Raw genomic sequence first — 20,407 nt, 5'->3', positions numbered from 1 at the left:
AGGGGATGGTGAGATCCTGAGGAGGAATGGGAGGAGCTCAGGGAGTTGACCTGAACGAACCTGGGGAGGATCATAGTAGAATAAAGGAGGTGGAATTGGGATCTCAAGAAGTATTTGCACTGGGGGGGGGGGATCAGTCGTCTGAAGAATGGACAGCTGGGTCCAGGAGAAGGTCAAAGCAGATTGGCAGAGGGGCATTCTGCTCCTGCAATACTGCATACACCTAGTCAGATACCTTCTGCTATGCAGCCACACGAGTGACTTCTCCTGCCAGAAAGAGGCTCCCTCCAGAGAGACAGGCAACTGAGAGCATGTTGGATGCTGAGCTGGCCCCAACCCCACGTGTCTCTGAGGACACTATACAGATGCCCTGGTTCTCTCCAGCCTCATCCTAAGTAACTTCAGCTTCCTGGATGCCGGCTTTGGATACAGAAACTGTGGGAATGTTCAGGGTGGCAGGAGAGGATATATTGTTTACAGTATTAATATTCTTCCTAACTTGTGTTAGCAAGTTCCTTTACCTAGCAGAGTGCATTCCCCTTTACACAGCAGAAAACTGGTTGCAAACTCGTGTGAGTTTCTTAAGACAATACGCCATTCAATCCGGCTTGTCCAGATTGAAATGTGTTCTAATATTTTCCTGGCAAGACCCCTTGAATCCCTCCTAAAAGAATAAAGACACCACAGTCTTCTTCATAAGCAATAAAAAGAAGGTTTACTCACAATCAGGCAGAGCACAGTGTGATCCCTAAAGGCAGGCTTAAGGCTTAAAGTCACAAGCATATACAAACAGGTTTACCCCATATGTGGGTTGACCTAGTGACTGCAGTTAGCAGTCCAGGAAGTTCGCAGGATGAAAGGAAGATGGAAAAGAGGGAGAGTGGAAGCATGCCTTTTACCAGGTCTGGAAAGATCACGCCCACCAACTAGACACATGCAAGGAAGGATGCTCCAGCTCAGGAGAAAACAGGAAGTTTCAACTGGCTGGACCAAACATTCCTTTGCATGTCCACTCTAGCAAAGCAAGGAATGCTGTATTTGACTGCTCCCAATGGATTACATCCCACAGAAACATGCAAACACCTCCTCTGCAATGACATGTTCACTGCCTTGATACCTGAACCTAATATTTGTTACTGAATGCTGGGCAGGCTTTGGGAACTTCTGAACTTCTGGGTAAGCATGAACTATGAAAGAAGCCTCATGTTTACAAGGCTGCTTCTTTTGAAGTAACATACAGTAAAACTTGACTCAACCTCACCTCCACACTCTCCAAAGATGCTGAGCGTCTCAGCTGACTTTTCCCATTTGCCTTTGCCTGCTGCTCCTGTAAATACTTGGGAGTTTCCAGATTTGCGCCCTGCAGTTCCGGCCTCGTCCGGCGGCCGTACCACTTGGCCCCGTGGATGTATTTAGGCTCGACTTCATCTGGAACAGCTAAGAGTTGGAAACACAATTGTAGATAAGGATCACCAGTCCGATTGCAGCTCTGCTCTACAGCATACTTAAGCTTAGTGGTCAATAGCCCACTAAGTAAACAAAGGAACTTGAAAGCAATAAATCCAAAACAAGTAATCTTTTAGCACCACCACCCCACTCTTCACCCACCTGGCTCCAGGTAACTGCTCTCATCATCTGAAAGACCAAGACTGATGCTTGAGGACAATATGGTCACAAAGCCTTCCTTAAACTCTTCAAAGTTAACCTAGGAGTGGATGGACAGGAAATTGTTAAGTCAGGTGTATACCAGGAATGAAGCTCAGTTCTTGTTTCTGCTTTATGCTGAGTCAGACCATTGGTCCACATAGCTCGATATTGTCTACACTGACAGGCGGTGGCTCCCCAGGGTGTCATGCAGGGGGCACTCCCAGCCCTACCACGAGATGTCAGGGATTGGACCTGGCATCTTCTGCCTGCTAAGCAGATGCCCTACCACCAAGCCATGGCTCTTCACTTCTGCCAATCCAGCTTAAGAAGATCTGATGGTAAACAGGGCAGCACTGATTCCCAGCATAATCTTGTTCTCGTTCAGTTACTCCAGAACCTACCCCTACTGGAGAACGTTGCTAATGTTTGGTGAGGTCTCAAAGACCAAATTTAATTCACCTGACAGGAACTAAAGTGATACTCATCATCAGGTTTGGGGAATGAGCAATGCGCACATGCATTTTGCATCACTGCCCTGGCACTCTGGTTTTAAAGAGAGGCGCCAGCATGAATGCAATACATCAGATGCTAGCTGTCTAAAAGGAGACTGCTGATTGCTAGGCTCTTACAGACTCCACTACTAGAAAATGTACCGTTCCAGGGAACAGTAGCTTGAGCACCAGTGTGGCAAGCCAAAGTGTTTCTTTGGTCTGGCATTCGATTCACCAAGGTGTTTTAAGATGCCACCTGAACAATAAGTACACAAGTGTAATTTCAAAGGGTAATCGTCCTTTGAAAATGAGTGGATAGTTAATGGGATCAAGTCAGAAAGTTGACGAGCTCCAGCAGTTATTGTAGAGGTGCAAATGTGTGTTGTGTGTGAATGAGTGTATTTCATAAAAAGATAGCAAGGCAGAGTACAACATACAAGGATAAAATCCGCAAAATATACATAAAACCACCCTTAAATGTTTACTATACAAAGCTATCATCCCATAAACAAACCTTTAAAAAAATGCTCTATAGGTCTTGGGGTTCAACTTTTCACACCAGAAATATACATGCATTCTATTAACAAGCATTCCAAGATACTAGAATTTCCATGTTCTTTCTATTAAACGTTTTGACTATTGCAATCAGTCACTCTTATCTTCCTTATTCTTTACAGTTAAGAAAGAGAAGTCACTATATTTTTGCACTTGAGAGACCGAGAATATTTGATTGGCAGAAACCTTTGCAGGATCATTTGTAAGAAAGGGAACAATACCCTCAGTCAGTTCAAAAGTGCAGCTTTTGTTAACAGAGAACTTGCTTCCAGCTTCTTGCAAGTTCCATTAATCCAGGTCCCAATTTAGAAAAGACAGGCAACAATTTATAACTCTCTGCTGAAAACCCAGCAAGGATGCCCATGAATTCTCTTACATGGGAAATTAGTTTGAACTTTAGAAAGTGAGTCACATAAAACAAAAGAACGAACAGAGCTTTGCTTCTGCATCAAAAGATTTTGGCTACATAACTGGCTTGGAGGATTGAGAATAAATACAGCAGTGAGCTGCAGTCAAACCATTTCTCCTCTTCTCCAATAATGCAAGGGGAGGAGACTGGAAGGTGCTACTTAACAGCACACCATAATTTGCCTTTGTGTCCAAGTGCAATAAACTATGGATTGTCCATAAACTAAGATCCTAAACCATTCTGGATTGGGAATGAGCAGCAGTGAGCCTGGAAATTTGGAGGTTCTGGTTTGTATGCAAGTTTATATTTTGACCAAACCAAGGTTTAGCATAAAAGGTAAAAGGTAAAGGGAACCCTGACCATTAGGTCCAGTCGTGTCCGACACTGGGGTTGTGGCGCTCATCTCGCTTTACTGGCCGAGGGAGCCAGCGTACAGATTCCAGGTCATGTGGCCAGCATGACTAAGCCACTTCTGGCGAACCAGAGCAGCACACGGAAACACTGTTTACCTTCCTGCCGGAGCGGTACCTGCAGGTGAAACTCGGAAAATTTGAATATCGTGCAAAAGTCCATATATGTAAGCAATTGTTTTCATTAGCTACTGGAGTTTAATATATGAGATAGACTCATGACATGCAAAGCGAGCTATGTCAAGCCTTTGCTTGTTATAATTGTGATGATTATGGCGTACAGCTGATGAAAACCCCAAAGTTGAAATTGTTAAGTTGGGGTTCTCACCAGCTGTACGCCATAATTATCACAATTATAACAAATAAAGGCTTGACATAGCTCGCTTTGCATGTCATGAGTCTATCTCATATATTAGTTTCACCTTTTAAGTTGAATTACTGAAAGAAATTAACCTTTTCACGATATTCTAATTTTTTGAGTTTCACCTGTATTTATCTACTTGCACTTTGACATGCTTTTGAACTGCTAGGTGGGCAGGAGCAGGGACCGAGCAACGGGAGCTCACCCCGTCGCAGGGATTCGAACCGCCGACCTTCTGATCAGCAAGCCCTAGGCTCTGTGGTTTAATTAGCACACTTAGACACCAATTAGAAGTGGAAGCTTCTGATCTCCACACAAAAAACAACATGCTTTGGAAGATTGTCTGAATGCAGCCAACAGCTACCAAGTAACATATTCTGTTGAAGACGAAGACTACTCCATACTTCTGTAGGATAGTTCTGTATTAGGATAGCTCTGTATTCTCTTGGTTGCATTCAGGCAATCTTCCAAAGCATGTTGCTTTTTGGTGGACATAAGAAGCTTCTGTGACCATCTAGGTCAGTCCCTTGTAGGCACCTGCAAAGTACTGTCCTTGTAAGGTGCTAGTTGCTGCATGAATCCACCACCACCATTTTGAGGCACTGCTTTCTGGGACTTGGAAAAGAAAGATCTGAAGGGATGACTGGACAGTAGGCAACAGGGATGTGAACTCTAAAGGAGTTAGGATCCCCCTAATCACATCCTAGGCTTTGCAAGCGGGAGAGAAGAACAAGCCATGCCCAAAGTGAGACGGTTAAAAAAAATGACTCGAGAAAAGTTTAGGCCACACTCCATAATGTCCATCAGAAAATGAGTAGCACAAGGTTTTTTTTTAGGTCTCCCTGAAAAGCACAGGGATGGCATCCTATCCCACTTCAACACAGACACATTGAGTGGTGCATTTTTGGGGGGAAGGGAAATATGCCCCTAGGCTTGCCTTTAGGAGGCACCAATGGGATTTAAAAATGTTCAGGGCCAGACAGGAAGGATGAAGAGTGGCCAGCTGAGAATTCCATGCACGGGTGGGAACAACTGGTGGGGAAGGGCTGGGAGACAAGATTGCCATTTTAAACCGTTAAGAGAGAAGTGCTCCTTCACAATAGTCAGGCGCAGAGGCCTTGGGCCTACTTACTCTGGCAAAGAGATTATTTCCCAAGAGGGTCTCCAGGAGCAGGGGTAGCTGCCTCTCCAGGTGTAACTTGCGGCATAGCTCGGTCAGCTCTTCCTTGTCCAAATACCCGGTGCCTGTGGCATCGCAGCTGTTGAACACGTCCTTCAGCTGGGACACATATTTGTTCTCTTCCTCACCCATCCCATAGTATAAGACTCAGCCTAAAACGAGTCAGCTGGAAAGGGGAGGAAGGAAAGAGAAGTGGAAATATTAGAGTCAACATTCCTAGTAAGCACTGATATCAAACATTCAACCACCATTCTTTTCTCCTGTTGCTTTTTGTAGAACTGGGACTTTTCTTCTCTCTCTCTCTCTCTCTTTCCCCTGCTTTTAAGCGCCTAAATTTAAAATGTGGCATTTGAGCAGCTTAAGGGTAGCCAACATGGTGTTCTGAAATGTGCTTGGGCTACAGTTCGCATTATCCCTGATCACTGGCTGTGCTGCCTGGCGCTAATGACGAGGATCAATGCCGGTTAACAGCCCAGCACAGTAGTAAAAAGCACCAACAAAGAAATTCCAGGTTCAAAGCTGAGCAAAATGTGAGCTCACTCGAATTGCCCAACCTAGCACCCTTCTGATGTTGTCGGACCTTGTTGCTCCAATAGCAGAAGCTTTGATCCTTGGCTTCAGGGAGCCTCTACCCCAAGGATGGGGAACACATGGCCATCCATATATTGCTCCCAACAGCACCAGCCAGGATAACCAATGAACAGGGGGTGATGGGAAGTGTTATGTATTGGGTTTAACACATGTTACAGAGCTGGCCTCCCCACTCAGACCGCAGGTACCGGAGGAACCTCCTGGGTCACCCATTCGGGCACAGGAGCCACGACGGTCCCAGCGGGAGCGGAAAAGGCCAGCACACTTTGATGACTATGTTTGTTCCTTTTGTTAGGAAATTGGGGGGAGGAGTGTTATGTATTGGGTTTAACACATGTTATGATTCTAACCAATCATAGAAGCGTAGGTGGACGAAAGTTCTAATGGCAAGCTCTGTCAACTGGCAGTTCTTGTTGGGGCTTTCAGAGTGTGTTCTTGTTTAATATGGAAGTGAGCTGTTGAATAAACGAAGTTACATTGGGCTTCTGACTTTTCCTGAATATTTAATAGGAACCTTAGTCCTACAACATCTGGAAGGCACTAGGTTGGGTGAGGCTGGTCCACACTGATTGGCAGCAGCCCTTAGGGATTCAGCCAGGAGTCTTGTCAAGCCCTACTGGAGATCTGTGGACTGACCCTGGAGAGCTTCTGCATGCAAAGGATGTGCTCTACCACTGAGATACAGTCCATCCCCAAACTCATTCAGCTGTGCAGAATGGCTACCACTATCAATTTTCCAACACCCATAACCGTGTCACGTTCTGCCTAAAGCAGGTTAGCCACCACAATTTTCCATCCAAAGCTCCTTTCTCCACCCAGTTCCAGCACTAACTCCAGAAAGCAGAAACACATACTCAACATCTCTACAGAGTAGTTACGCCCCCAACTGTGTTGTGGGATTGTGTTTATAAAAAAAAAAGTTTTTGAGTATCCCGTGATGCAGGTTTTCCTTCTATTCTTCTTCCATTCACTTCTGCCTTCCTGTATATTTGATGGTTTCTTTCTTCAGTGCATGATGGCCAGATGCATAAAACTCCAACCATAAAGAATCAGTAGTTTTTAACTGGAGGAAAGTTTGCAGTGGATTTGAAGTGACAATTCTAACTTCTCACAACGCACTTCTCTACCCAGTAACCACCACACTGCTGGGGTATGTTGAGGCAACAGCTTCCCATGAAGTACCTCTTGCCCATCTGGTGGGAAACGGAAAGGGGGGCTTTGGGCAGGTTGGGGTAGCAGAGGAGACGCTGCAGGCTGGATCCGTCCCACAGTGCCCCACCCTTGCTAGGGGAATCTGAAGAGGAAGAACCCAATCTCCTTAAAGAATGTAAGAAGAGTCTCCTGGATCAAGCCAGTGGCCCATCTAAGTCCAGCATCCTGTTCTCACAGTGGCCACTCACATGCCTGTGGTAAACCCACAGCAGGATTCGAGCAGAAGAGCACTATCCCCTCTTGATGTATTGCCGCCTCCAAACATGGAGGCAGAACACAACCATCTAGTAGCCTTCAATGGCCTTCTTCCTACATGAACTCCTTCCAAATTTCCTTTCACTGGAGGGAGGCAGGGAGAAAACATTGTGTTTCTAAACCTCTTTTAAAAAGCTTAACTGTCAGCTCAGGTTAAATTTAATGCACAGACCTAAAAAGCAAAGGGGAAATTTGTGTTGTAACTCGCAGCCCATGTACCAGACAGCAACCCCCCCCCCGGGGGGGGAGACTGGACCTTAACATTTTAAGGTTCAGTCAGCAATATATTGTAGATGTAATACATCAAACAGCTGGAGAGAGAGATGGGTGGAGAGAGTGATTTCTACATCAAGAGAAACAGCAGAACAGCCTGAAATTAATACAACAGGACAAAGATTTAATCATTTATGTAAACAAACCCAGCTTCCAGCCACATACCGGTACCTCTTTTTTAGTGTCCAGAGGAGCTGGCCTCTCACCCACTGCTCTGAGCAACACCCACGCCAGGCCACTTTGCTGATCTGTGAGATTTGTGTTGTTTTAGGTGCTCAGTTCCTCGAGCATTCACCGCATGGCACAAATCATTACGTAAGAGTGGAATGTTGACAGCTTGTAGATAGAAAGAGAGCAAGGAGGTATAAAAGTCTGGGTTTTCCCTCAAAGTTGCATTCTTTTTAAATGAACTAATGGTTGTTGTTGTTGTTGTTGTTTAAGAAGTACACAGCATGCCATACATCCACTTCTATCCAACAAGGTAGCTTTGGAGAAGAGGGAGAGCTAGTGAGAAAATGGAAACTAGACAGCCTCCTTCCTCCATCACCAAACTCCTTGAAGACAGATTTTCATTTGGCACAGCCAATAATTTCCGCTCTGGAAGCATTCTTGGCTACACCAACAGCTGGAACTAAGAGGAATTAAGTCTGCCTTTAAGCCAAGCCAAACTGCATTTCTGGCACAGATATGCTTATCAGACAATCCTTACCGTCTCATGGCCAAACCAGCCAGACGTAAGAATGTGGACCTCTTCTCCATCCAGTTTTGCCCCCAGTATCCTGCTGCTGATTCCACCCCACCCACGCCCCGAAGAATTGGGCAAAAAACAAACCTGTTTTAAGATTCATGTAGGAAGAATTGACCGAATTCTAACTGTGAGCAAGTTTTTTCCCATCCATTTGAATAGCAGGCTCTTGACATATTTTGAGGAGGAATTCCGCCATGGAGACCACAGCTGCTCCCTCAGTTACATTCTCCTAAATTTTAATCTGCATTTACTTTTCTGAGATTAAAACAAAATAATAATAATGATATAACTTCTGTAGCAGCCAGAGAAGCAGAAGCTTCCCCAAAAGAATCTCATTTTGCAAGGCCATGCCCAGCTCTGGGTCCCGTTTGAAGGCAACTGTGGGATGGATGGACCGCTGACCTCACCAAGTACAGTTGGTTTTTGCATTCTTAATTCTACTGTTGCATAATGCTGACATTGATTTCATCGAGAGTTCCAGTAGTGGCTCCGGCAGTAGTAGTATCTGGAGTCGGACCAGGAGATGTCTCCGAAATTTCATTCTCCACATTAGTGACCAAGAGGAATGTCTTGGGTGTGCCATGCCAGTTATACTGAGTTTTAACATAGGACCTGTATTTAGCACAACACAACTATTTATAATGGAAACTTCTGCGGCACCAACTGCTTCAGCGTCCTGCACCAGTCAAGCACGCAGCCACCTGCTCTTGTGAGACCCCACTGTTGCTGGAGCTTAACTGAGCTGGAGGCAAAGAGCAAATAATGGAGGATTCTGCATTTTTTTTAAAAAAAAACAAAACCCTATCAACAGGATAAGCAGAAAAACAGCATCTGCATACGGGTTTCATTTATATGCAAGCGCTAATGTTAATTTCACAAATTGAATATGCAGGTGGAAAAAAACGAATTAAGTAGCGGCGGGGTTAGCAAATGTAATTCTGGTGCGTGGTAATGAGCTTAGAGAATGACCTCAGCAACTCCCAAGGGCTCATGGTTTAAATTTCGTTTTAAAATCAGGCAGCTAGGAACTTCTACAGAAAATAATATGGAGAATCTTCCTGCCCTCTCTCTCAGCTGCAAGCAAAACTTAGTATCGTAACGAACTCCAGCAACTGTAAGTATGGCACACTTCATCCAAGACAACATCTCCATGTTCATTCTGAAGGCATGGAAGATGCATTATCAAGGCTATTAAGTTTTAAACAAAAAATATCTCCAAGCTTTGGATGCACTTTTAATGTATCTTCTGGAGCAGTACCCGTGGACAACCTGCCTACAAAGACACCCCCCAAAATCTGGCCACAAAGCAGGTGCAGAGGAATGCTCACACTTCAGAAAAAACAATGCAGCCATGACCACACACACCAAGATACCTTTTTGCTGCTTGTGCTACCTGCCTCAAACCCTCGGTGTGTTAGGGTCTTCCCCTGCGTGTGAAGACGGGCTCTGGTGGATTGAGTGGATGAGATAACAGGTCCAATGGTCAAGAAGGTGGTTTCTGCACGTGCTGTAGATGGAAGTGAGGGGCAGATGGGGCTCGTCAACCTTGGAAGCTAGCCCATCTAGGAGAAGGAAACTATGACCCCAAACCTCCATTGCCTTGCAGGTTATATTCGGGAGAAGAAACGGCTGAGGAGTAAACCCTCCTCCAGAGTGGAGTCCCTAACATGGTTGGATAGTGCCTTGTATGCCTCTTTCCAGCAACTCCTGCAGCTAAACTGGTGCCAAACATTGCTCTGCTATCCTTTGGAACATATCAGTGAGGATGAGAGTGGGGTCTTGTCGTCTGGGCATCCCGGGACCACCTTAAACACTGCCCAGGGAAGTCACTTTGGTGCTGCTAACACAGCAGTTTGACTTCCCCTCCTGAGACGCACTCCATTGTTTCTCAAGACAGACGGATGCCAACAACAGGCTACCTGTACTTCCACATGATTATTAAACCGTAGGCAGGGGAAAGCTTCTTTGCAGATGCATCAGATTGAGCTTAGTTGAATGGGATCTTGTTTATCCCAGCAAGACTGACACACACCGTAACAATTGAGGGAAGGCACTGAGACAAGACACAACCTTCTGCAAAACAAAACAAAGCACAAGAGCCACTTCCGTGTGGGAATGTTTTTTAGGTACCTCTGTACCTGGTTATTTGTGCTTGTTTGTATTTATTTGGTGATATCCTTCCGCTCTGGAAGGAAAGGTAAAAAGGGGATCCGACGGGCAGTTTACTGTGTGGATCCCTCCGGGGGGGAAAAGGCTCCAACTTTAAATGTAGTAACGGTTGTTAGTCTTCTTCCCACCAAATGTTAGCACGGTAACAGTGCTGTGATTGGATGTTATGTTTGTTGTGTCGTCACTTTACTGTTCAATAAATAGCTGCCGCTCCCTGTTTGTGGTGTGGAGGAAGCCGAGAAAAGCAGAGGAGAAAGCGTGGAGAAAGGTGTGAAGGGCGAGGCAAGCAAAGATAGAACGTGGTAGCGTGGCAAGCCCAGATAGAATAGACCCACCACACAGGGTAGCGGTAGGCTCCTTCACCAGACTGCAGTCTCCGTTGTTTTATTTAACTTTGTTTTTTACTTTAAAAACCTTTTATTTGGCCACTTGGTTTTTGGCCATAGTTTAGTTAGCTCTTTTTCTCCGGAGTCTTTTTCCGGAACCTTTTGTTAGTTTCAGTCGCTAGCAGAGAACTTCGAGGCAACCATCCACGAACTCACAACTCAAAGACCTTCAGACAGCAGCCGGCGAACCCCTTTTTTCACGGCGCGGTGGGAGCGGGACTCCAGGATTACCGGCCGTTCCATCCGCAGGCTGCCCCAGCTGGTGCCCCGTGTGAGGCTACACGTGAGGCATCGGCAAACGCCACACTTCCGTAATATTACCTGAACACCATGGTGTCCCAATAGAAGCGGACACTGCAAGAAGCAGTGGAGTTTCTCATGGATGGTGCAATATGCATGTCAAACAAAAGGTTGAAAGTGCTCCACATTGCTCTTTAAACAGAAAGTATAATGTATGTCACAGGTGCAAGCTATGAATGTAAAACATAAGAGGGACCCTGGGACCAATGCCATTCTAGTAGCCAGGACTTTAAGAAAGCACCTGGTACAGATTTAACTGGGGTTAGAGGAAGGCAGACAGACTGGCTTTCACAACAGAAAGCCCTTTAAGTAGATACTAAGGTTATCTTCTCTTCTTGAGTTTTACCCTCAGTTGCCCAGATCAACTTTTCCTGTTATCTGCCACCCGTCTTTCCGGTCTTATGTAAGCTCCTTGTTATCCCACAATCCATTAGGCTTCTACCAATCCCACCCTAGCTATCCTCTTATCTTCCACTCTTGTCTCCTACTGTATTCAACATATGTTCTGCATCTTGCTATTGTAACCTGCTATTTATCGTTTATACTCTCACTCCTATTGTTTATTTTTGTTTAAACTTTGCCTTTTTACATTATCAATGACTAGCAAACTTGTAGCCACGTTGCACAGCAATTCTAATAGCCCACTCCCCTGGCCCAAAATCAGTGCAGTTTTGAAATCAGTTGTTAAAATCTGTGCAGTTCAGAAAGGTTCAGCTGCCATCTTGAATCAAAATGGTATCCAACTGTATCCAAACATAGAATAAAACCTGCTCCTTGATTCTCAGGAACCATCATGCAAAAGTTGGTTAAATCGTAAGAGATGTGGAAATGCATAGAAAACAAACAAAAGATATAGTAAATAAAAAATATTTTTTTGGACAGCTTAATGAAAATTTAAAACCTACAACTAAAAAATGCAAGAAATAAACAAATTTAGCAGCAGTGTTTTAACACCTCTTCTTTTGCTTAGTACAAATGCTAAAACTAACCTTAAGTGTTTATCTATTACTATGAGTCCCTCAGTCCAATACAGAGACATGATTTACAAAAAAAAATCACATTTCATCCTTTTTCAGACTTGTTTTGACTGTCCCTGTTCTTGTCTTCTGCTATACCAGCCTGCCACAACCTGGAGCCCTCCAGATGTTTTGGACTATAACCCCCATCAGGCCCAGCCATAGTCCAAAACATCTGGATGGCACCAGGTCGGGGGAAGCTGTGCTGTACTAACAATTAACACACTTCCTACAATCATTTCCTACCTTAGGGGCAAAAAGGTCTTTCCTACACTGTTCTTTTTGTGTTTAAAATTTGCTACAGAGTGCTTACAAACAAAATGTGAGACACAGCACATTTCCATTCCTCCCTCCAAACACAGCATATTATTCAGATTCCTGCTGCATCTGGAACACAAATTAAAAACATACTGATCAACAAATCAAAGGTTCCGTCTGTTCTGTTTTCTTGTTCACCCTCCATCCCAACGCTTTAGGTAGGCTGTCTGCCTTTTCATATATTTTAAAGATGACTATGTCCATCTTTATTACGCAGACATTTGACCACTAACTTTTTAATTGCAGTGTTGTATTTGAAATATTGTTTGAATTAGCAGGGCTAATCAATGCTTTGAATAGACAGCCCTTGATGCAACCAAGTAGAACCAGTTCCCATTAAAAATAAAAACACTTAATCCCGGAAAACAGATGGCATGTTTGAATAAAATGCATTGAGTGCACGGCCACAATAGGATCACTATCCCATATGCTCCAAAGACCCCTATTTACCGGGGACAGAATCTATGTGCTGCTACCTGTCCCTGGTAAATCCCTGTCCCTATTTTTTCCTTTGAGCAATATTAATGATTTGCTTTCAGCACGAGATACTAGATTTCTCACTTTTCATGGCTCAGCTCCTTCTTCAGAGGCTCTACAGAAGGATGGAGAACTTGGCAGCCCTCTATAATTTGTTCGGATTACAACCGCCATTATCTCTTGCCATTGGCAACACTGACTGGGACTGATAGGAGCAAGAATCCAACCACATTTGAAGAGCCAAAGGTTCCCCAGCCGTGCTCTTGAAGACAGCTCTCCAAGGAGGACGGAGGTGGCACCTTGTCTGTACATAAGAAGATAGGAAGAGCTTGCTGGATCAGGCCAATGGCCCATCTAGTCCAGCATCCTGTTTTCACAGTGGTCAACCAGATGCCTTTAGGAAACACACAAGCAAGACCTGAGGACCCTCTAGAGGAACTGTTTTCAAATATATGTATTTAATGTGCAAAGCAAAAAATAAGATTACACAGAGGTGAACATTATTTGAGACAGCTTTCTACTGAACTGGGTTTTCTTAAAGTAAAAACCACCATGGGATGGAGCCAATGTTAGGAAATACTCCAAGGACACCCATAGAAATTAATGGACATGGCTAACTTAGGTCCATTAGTTTCAACAGTCAACTGAACAAAACATTGCTTCCTTGGTTTCCAATAACCAAACTACTCTATGCAACATGATGGCACACAGAAAAGCAGATTGCTCATGCACAGGACTTTGTATAGCTGAAATCCTCAGCTAATTCACTTCAGAACCTTACGAACACATTATTTTTATGAGCCTAAGCCTGGGACAATTGATTGAAGATCACATCATATTTCTCTCACTAGCAAAACCGAAACACAGCCACAAAGCTAGATCAAAACAGACTCCAAGTTAGCTGTCATTAAGTCTTTTCTGCTGGCAGACATTTGTATTATACTTTTGACTTGTGTCCCTGCCAAATGTTCCTGCTTATAAAAACTTTGTCTCATCGGATCCAACTCAGAAGAGCGCAGAAATTTAAATATCACTGCATTTGAACTCAACTGCGAATAATACAGTGTCGTCCCATTGTTGACATTAAGCAACAATGCAGAAGGAAGGTCTAAGTTTTTCAACTCCCTCACAACAAATACACATTTGGGTTAAAATATATACGGTATATATGAAGAATGTTCTTGTGGCAATGAGATTCTCACTCGCTTCAGCGAAAACAAGGAAATCACTTTCACAAACTTGAAAAAGCTCCTTCTCATTGGCTAGAGCTGTAGCCCAAAATGTGGGAAGACACTGAACACCCACCAATTATTTATAAAATCTCAATATCCTGACTTTCATTTCAGTTGAGCCCCTAGGGTAGCTTACAATTACATTTAAAACATATATATAATCAAAATCACAACTAAAAAAAAACTAAAAACAGCAGCAGACTAAAATTTCAACTAAAAGCAATTTGCCTGGCATTGAAAAAATTTATACAGTATTTTAAGAGAACAGCAAGGTGACCACTTGAGAGTTCCACAAAAAGAGGGCAACAGCTGGAAAGGTTATTTTCCTAGTGAACATCTGCCTCACTTTAGAAGGCAGGAGCATCAAGGGAAGGGCTTCAGAACATTATCTTAGCACACAGGCAGGTTGTTGGGAAACTAAAATAATTATTTGCAAGCGGTACAAAAAAAAACACAGACCCATTTTTAACATACAAGGACCCTAGCTCCATTATTTCACACCCATTAACATCAATGGGTTCTTGGGTTCCATGATCACTGCAGATGGTGACAGCAGTCACGAAATTAGAAGACGCCTGCTTCTTGGGAGAAAAGCAATGACAAACCTAGACAGCATCTTAAAAAGCAAAGACATCACCTTGCCGACAAAGGTCCGTATAGTTAAAGCTATGGTTTTCCCAGTAGTAATGTACGGAAGTGAGAGCTGGACTATCAAGAAGGCTGATCGCCGAAGAATTGATGCTTTTGAATTATGGTGCTGGAGGAGTGAATTATGGTGCGGGAGGCAGTGAAGGATAGGCATGCCTGGCGTGCTCTGGTCCATGGGGTCACAAAGAGTCGGACACGACTGAACGATTGAACAACAACAACATCAAGCCACTTCACAACGAATATGGGTTGTTACTACCTAAGACCATCCATGCCACTTCTATCAGAAGACCCCTGACCCTGGATCACTGAGGAGGTAGTTGGGAGAGTGCAACAGCTATTCAAAATTTTTCTTCCTTCTATTTCCTTCCTTGTGAGTCTTATGTTTAGATTATAACCCTTGTGCCCATTTCTAATTTTTTTGTACAATGAGCCTAGCAAATTTAGAGGCTTAAATTCTGTTCCCCTTAAAGGAATTATTTTGCAAGCAGGAATGTAGCGAGGTGAATTTACAACCTCTTAAATAAATCTTCTTGGCAGATTAAAATTGACACCAAATTAGTTGTGTATTAAGAAATAATCTCCCTCAAAAGTCCAAGCTCCAAAAATTAAAGTACTTGTGAAAGAGAGAAATTTGGCAAACCACACACAGCTATTCATTTTTAATCATTTAAATGTAAGCAGAATTTCTGTGTTCTTCCTACAACTTCCAGGAATAAAACTCATTTCTACAATACTGTTGTGTCTTTCTTTCAGATGGGGCTGAACCAGTGGCAAATGTCCAATTGCCTGGGTAAGTCGATTTTTGACACAAATATCTAGGAATCTGAAATATTTCCTAGACTTTTTCTATGTTTGTTATCATTTACCTTTAAATTTTTATGTTCCTGCGTTGTCTCAGTTACACAGACAAACGGAAATTTTGGTAAAAGTCTTTAGCCTTTCCTGAGCACGCTGGCATTAAAAGTTCAACATTTGATTTCTAATCAGAAAAATAATAATTTTTAAAAATCACAACAAATGTTTTTAAAGGTACTGTTTTTCTACAGTTTAATGTTGAATACACCCACGAGCAGACAACTGAACCCTGACGCAAGTCCTTAATCTTCCCGTCACCTCGAAATTGATATATCTGAAATGGTGAATCCTGCATTCTTAAAAGGTAACTTAAAATGTAATTTAAATTCGGCTGTTTCATTATTCTGTGGTTAGTCTTTCGGTTGTACCTGCCCACTGGACTTGTATGATAGACTTTAAAAATAAACTGGTCTATACATACACATATATAACCTGAAAGCCATCCAGATCTCTTTAATTTCCAGCCACCCATTCATCTTCTGAAAAACATACAATTTATTTATTTATTTATGCGTTGCATTTATATGCAATAATCAGGAGTCTTTCCCTGCCCCAGGAGGAGAAACCGGGGATAGAACCTGAGACCTTCTGCATGCAAAGCAGATGCTCTAACCCCTGAGCTACATCCTTCTCCACAAGCTGCACCAGGCTGCAAACTGAGCAACCCATTACAAAATGATTGAGGTTACAAGAATGCTCAGAATCTGACAATGCAAAGTTGTTGTTTTTCTTCAAGTCACTCTCTGGGGTGGGGGGGTGGGGAGCTGTAAAATCTCATTACGGTTATAATATTGTTACAGACAGGCTACAATGCTTTCCCGCTGACTGCATTCAAGGTTCAGTAAATTACGAAAGGGTAGAATAAACCTCCCCCCACAAGGGCATAAATTGATACAAGGAGACATGAGCTTCCTTCTCAAGCCTCTACACAAAACAGAAAGGAATTATTATCTCAACTGGGCTTGCCTGCTCCCACTCATCACAAACCTGGCAGCTTTCTAACATCTCTTGAGAGAGAGTTCTGGGGCATTTATACCCTGCCTTTCCACTCTTGAGTTCTCAAGGTAGATCAAAATTGACATTAAAATGTTTAAATTAATTAAAAGCGTAAAAAGTACGTCAACACAGAAAATGAAAGCAACACAGGATACATGCACACACCGAGATGCACTGCAATCCTAACCCCATTTACTTGGAAGTAAGCCCCACTGAATTCAATAGGACTTCTGAGTTGACATAGTTAGGAGTTTGCTATAAACACCAACATGCGTTCATATGCAAAAACCGTCTTAACTTGGCACTGGAAACTATAATACACCAGTAAAACAATGAGGCACAGGGTGCCCTCATAAGGCAGGGAATTCCATAATCTGGGCAACCTCTCCTTTTCCCATCAACTGTGCCTCATCTGGTGGCAGGACACATAACAGACCCAGCTGAGCACATGGGACAGGTAGGATCATGTCTATCTGCTAAATGAGCAACGATAATGCAGATATCTGATGATATATGGGCTCCAATCCAGAAAAGCCTATACTGTAACAAATGTAACACATCGCCACAAGACTTTTGTCTGTCTTCACCCTAAGGTGCTGTAAGTGTACTCCTTCAAATTGCAGTGTGAACTGGGACGACAACAGCTCATCTTATTCCCCCCCCCTTTCAATATTTACTTAATTATATGCTTCTTTGAGAACCTTGAAGCCTCCCAACAGGCTGGTTTTCTTTTCAAAACAAAAAACCCACCATTAATAGACTTGGCTTCATGCCTGGGCCAAAGCTGAGCTCCATGGGTCAACTGATGTTTGTCTTTCTTACACTTGGAAAGATACAAACCATTTGACTAGTGGAAACTCGCTGCAACGAAACTTTGAAAATCCTTGCTCACAGCTGAGATACAGCCTTATTCTGATTTGAAGATGGAGGCACGCTTTAACTCTTGAAAACCCCAAAGCTTTGCTTTTACAGTAAGAAATGCATGGTGGTGATTTGTTCTGTCTTTCAGAATAATATGACGAAAGTCCCTAGGGCACACAAGAGCTTGCTTTGAGGCTAAAATGTCACTCAGGGTTCCTTGGAAGAACAGCAAGACACATGGGTTAACACAGGAAGCTGTCTTATACTGAGTCATAGTCTTGGACCATCCAGCTCAGTATTGTCTCGTTTTCAGGCAGGGAATATCTCCAAGCCCTACCTGCAGGTGCTTGGAATTTAACCTGAGGCCTTCTGCAATTGAAGCAGAACCCTGATACTTTGGGTTGGGCAGTCTAGAAAAGTAGGTAATTTGCAGTCCTCTGGTCTCTCATAAAACAGTACTGTATTTTCCTCTTTGGGCATGGGAAAACAATAAGGAACAGTGCAAAGCAAGTCTCATATAGGCCCTAAGGGAGCCTTCATCAACCAGGTGCCCTGTAGATGTGTTGGGCTACATCTGTCCCACCCAGCACATCCTGAGGGCAGAGGATGCTCAAATAGCTAGCTGTTGCTCAAACAAACTGTGGGAGGCTGTGGAAGACAGGAGTGCCTGACGTGCTCTGGTCCATGGGGTCAAGAAGAGTTGGACACGACTGAACAACAAATAAAAGTTTACACTTGTATAGGACTAACAGAGCAATCCTAACCATGTCACTTAAGTTCCTTTAAAAAAAAAAAAACAGCAACTGACTAATGAAATTAACAACACTGCTACTCATAAGTAAGTTATATTGAATTCAATGGAGCTTACGCCCAGGTAACCAGGGTTAGGACAGCTTCCTAAACTAGTTTAAATTTCAAGTGCAGTGTAAATGGGTCACAGCTGATGACTGGGGAGGTGGAGCAGAAAGGGGGTCAGCTGGGAAATTTTGCCTTAAATTTGTTGCAAGAGATGGATGGCCGAATTCCTCCTACACCCCAAACTCCCTCCACACAAGAGGAACTAATAAAGGAGGAGTTTATACTATAAAAACCAGACAAAACAACAGCTGGTGTTCCTTGCAACCTACTTCTCTTTAAAAACGGAGAAGGTGCGGAGACGAGATTTCAAAATAAAGTTTTGGTTGCTTTTAGGACCAGGCTCTTCATATAAATAGCACAAGCTGCACATCTGGCAGGAAGAAAGCACCAGGTAGGCTACATGAAAAGGAGAGGGATTTCAAAGCAGGGCACAGCCAGTTTGGAGAGCTGGAGGGAAGAAATGTGGAAAGAGTATCGACAAAAGGTAACCCCACAGAGAAAAGCTGGCGGGGAAAACCTCTTAGAAGTACAACCTCCCTGGCTGGTGAGGAAACTCGGATTTTCAAAAAAGACAAACGGCAAATGTGGTCTCAAGGAGGAGGAGGAGCCACGCCAAGAAAGATTCGTGCAAAAGTTGAAACGCAGATATAAGAACAGGATGGTTCATCCTTGCCATCGTCCCTCCACAAAATGTAAACACACGCGAGGCATGCTTTAGTTGAGATTCCTGCATCGCAGGGGGTTGGACTAGACGACCCTCGGGGGTCCCCTTCCAATTCTATGGTTCTGTGAGACAATCTGCCGGCCAAGTTGCAGAGCCAGGATCGCCTCCCCTCACAAAACTCCCTGGCTTCCCTTGTCCCAGAAGATAATTTGAGGGGCGGGTGGGGGAGCTCCACAGAAGCCACAGTTAACCTAAAGAGCAAAGGTGGGGCGGTGGGCGTCTCAGCGGTACCCACCTCTCTCTTCCGGCCGCCTCTGTCCCTTCTACCACCGGAGCCGCGTCGGCAGCATCTCCCCCTGCAGAAAACGACCTTCCGCCGCTCGCGGCCCCTTTGTGTCCCTTTGGCCAATGCCAGCGTGCTCTGCTTCCCTTTCTCCGGAGGCTGCCGCCGATGCTCCTCCCTTGAGGACGTCCAAGCTGAAGCGAGCAGCCTCCGGCTCGCAGGCGATTTTCCCCTTGCAGCCTCCCCAGGCTGCTCCGCCCACCCCGGATTCCTTTCAGGAGCAGACGCGGCGCGCAACGGCTCTCCTGCGCGCTCCTCTTCCCAGGCAGGGGACCGACCTCTTGGCGAGGGCTGCGCCTCTAGGGGACGAGCGGAGCGCACCGCTCTCGCCCTCTCCTCCTCCTCCTCCTACTGCCGGGCTCGCTTCCAGCGTGTCTTCATGGGCTTTCTGGCCTCCTCTGCTGGATTGGAGGAGTCGGCTGGAGCCAGCAGGTGCCCTGGCTGCAGGGCTGCGGAAGCCAAGCAGAGAACAGGGGAAGAGGCTCTGGTGGACACCACCGCCGGCCAGCAAGTGCCGGGGCGAAATTGGGCATTATGGCGCCCTGGGGAAGGGCAAAATTTGGAGCCACACCAGATATTTATTATTTTCGCAATAATTCATTTGGATACAGCTTAGGGCCCCACTCTCTTGGGTGCCCCCCAAAAATGTAAAGGAAATAAAAACCTGGATGTACCTTTCCAAAATATAAGATAAAAAACAAATAAAATAAAACCTACATACAGCAACAGTGATTTGTGTTGTGTAGGCTCCTATTTGTTATGTGAAAATGACTTTATATACCTATTAGGTCCATAAATTACCATATCCCCTGCCAACCTAGCAGTTTGAAAGCACACCAAAAAGTGCAAGTAGATAAATAGGTACCGCTCTGGCGGGAAGGTAAACGGTGTTTCCGTGCGCTGCCCTGGTTTCGGTGTTCTGTTGCATCAGCAGCGGCTTAGTCATACCTGGCCACATGACCCAGAAAAACTCTGTGGACAAATGCCAGCTCCCTTGACCTGTAAAGCGAGATGAGCGCTGCAACCCCAGAGTCGTCTGTGACTGGACTTAACTGTCAAGGGTCCTTTAGCTTTACCTTTAAATTACGGTACCATATAACATATATTCAACACAAAAAAACAGTGACAATTTTGCGGGGATTCGGTGCT

The 20,407-nt window shown here is 44.3% G+C and overlaps 1 protein-coding gene across 2 annotated transcripts in view; it reads right to left on the bottom strand.

The window, feature by feature from the left end:
- NINL (ninein like) overlaps nucleotides 1-19,496 on the bottom strand; it is a 44,201-nt gene extending 24,705 nt beyond the window's left edge. The window contains exons 1-4 of one of the 2 annotated variants that reach the window (XM_033145041.1): nucleotides 19,211-19,496; nucleotides 5,006-5,219; nucleotides 1,609-1,705; nucleotides 1,262-1,437 (exon numbers count right to left, since the gene is read on the bottom strand). In XM_033145041.1, the coding sequence (XP_033000932.1) occupies nucleotides 1,262-1,437; nucleotides 1,609-1,705; nucleotides 5,006-5,185 (453 nt within the window). In that variant the 5' untranslated portion in view covers nucleotides 5,186-5,219; nucleotides 19,211-19,496. The remainder of the gene's footprint in view (nucleotides 1-1,261; nucleotides 1,438-1,608; nucleotides 1,706-5,005; nucleotides 5,220-19,210) is intronic. The other variant, XM_033145042.1, reaches the window with a different exon arrangement.
- Between the last annotated feature and the right edge of the window lie 911 nt (nucleotides 19,497-20,407).

Source organism: Lacerta agilis, chromosome 3 (genome assembly GCF_009819535.1).
Source record: "Lacerta agilis isolate rLacAgi1 chromosome 3, rLacAgi1.pri, whole genome shotgun sequence".
NCBI lineage: Eukaryota > Metazoa > Chordata > Lepidosauria > Squamata > Lacertidae > Lacerta > Lacerta agilis.
Note: the sequence above shows the minus strand (reverse complement) of the source record. Positions and strands in the feature narration are given on the sequence as shown.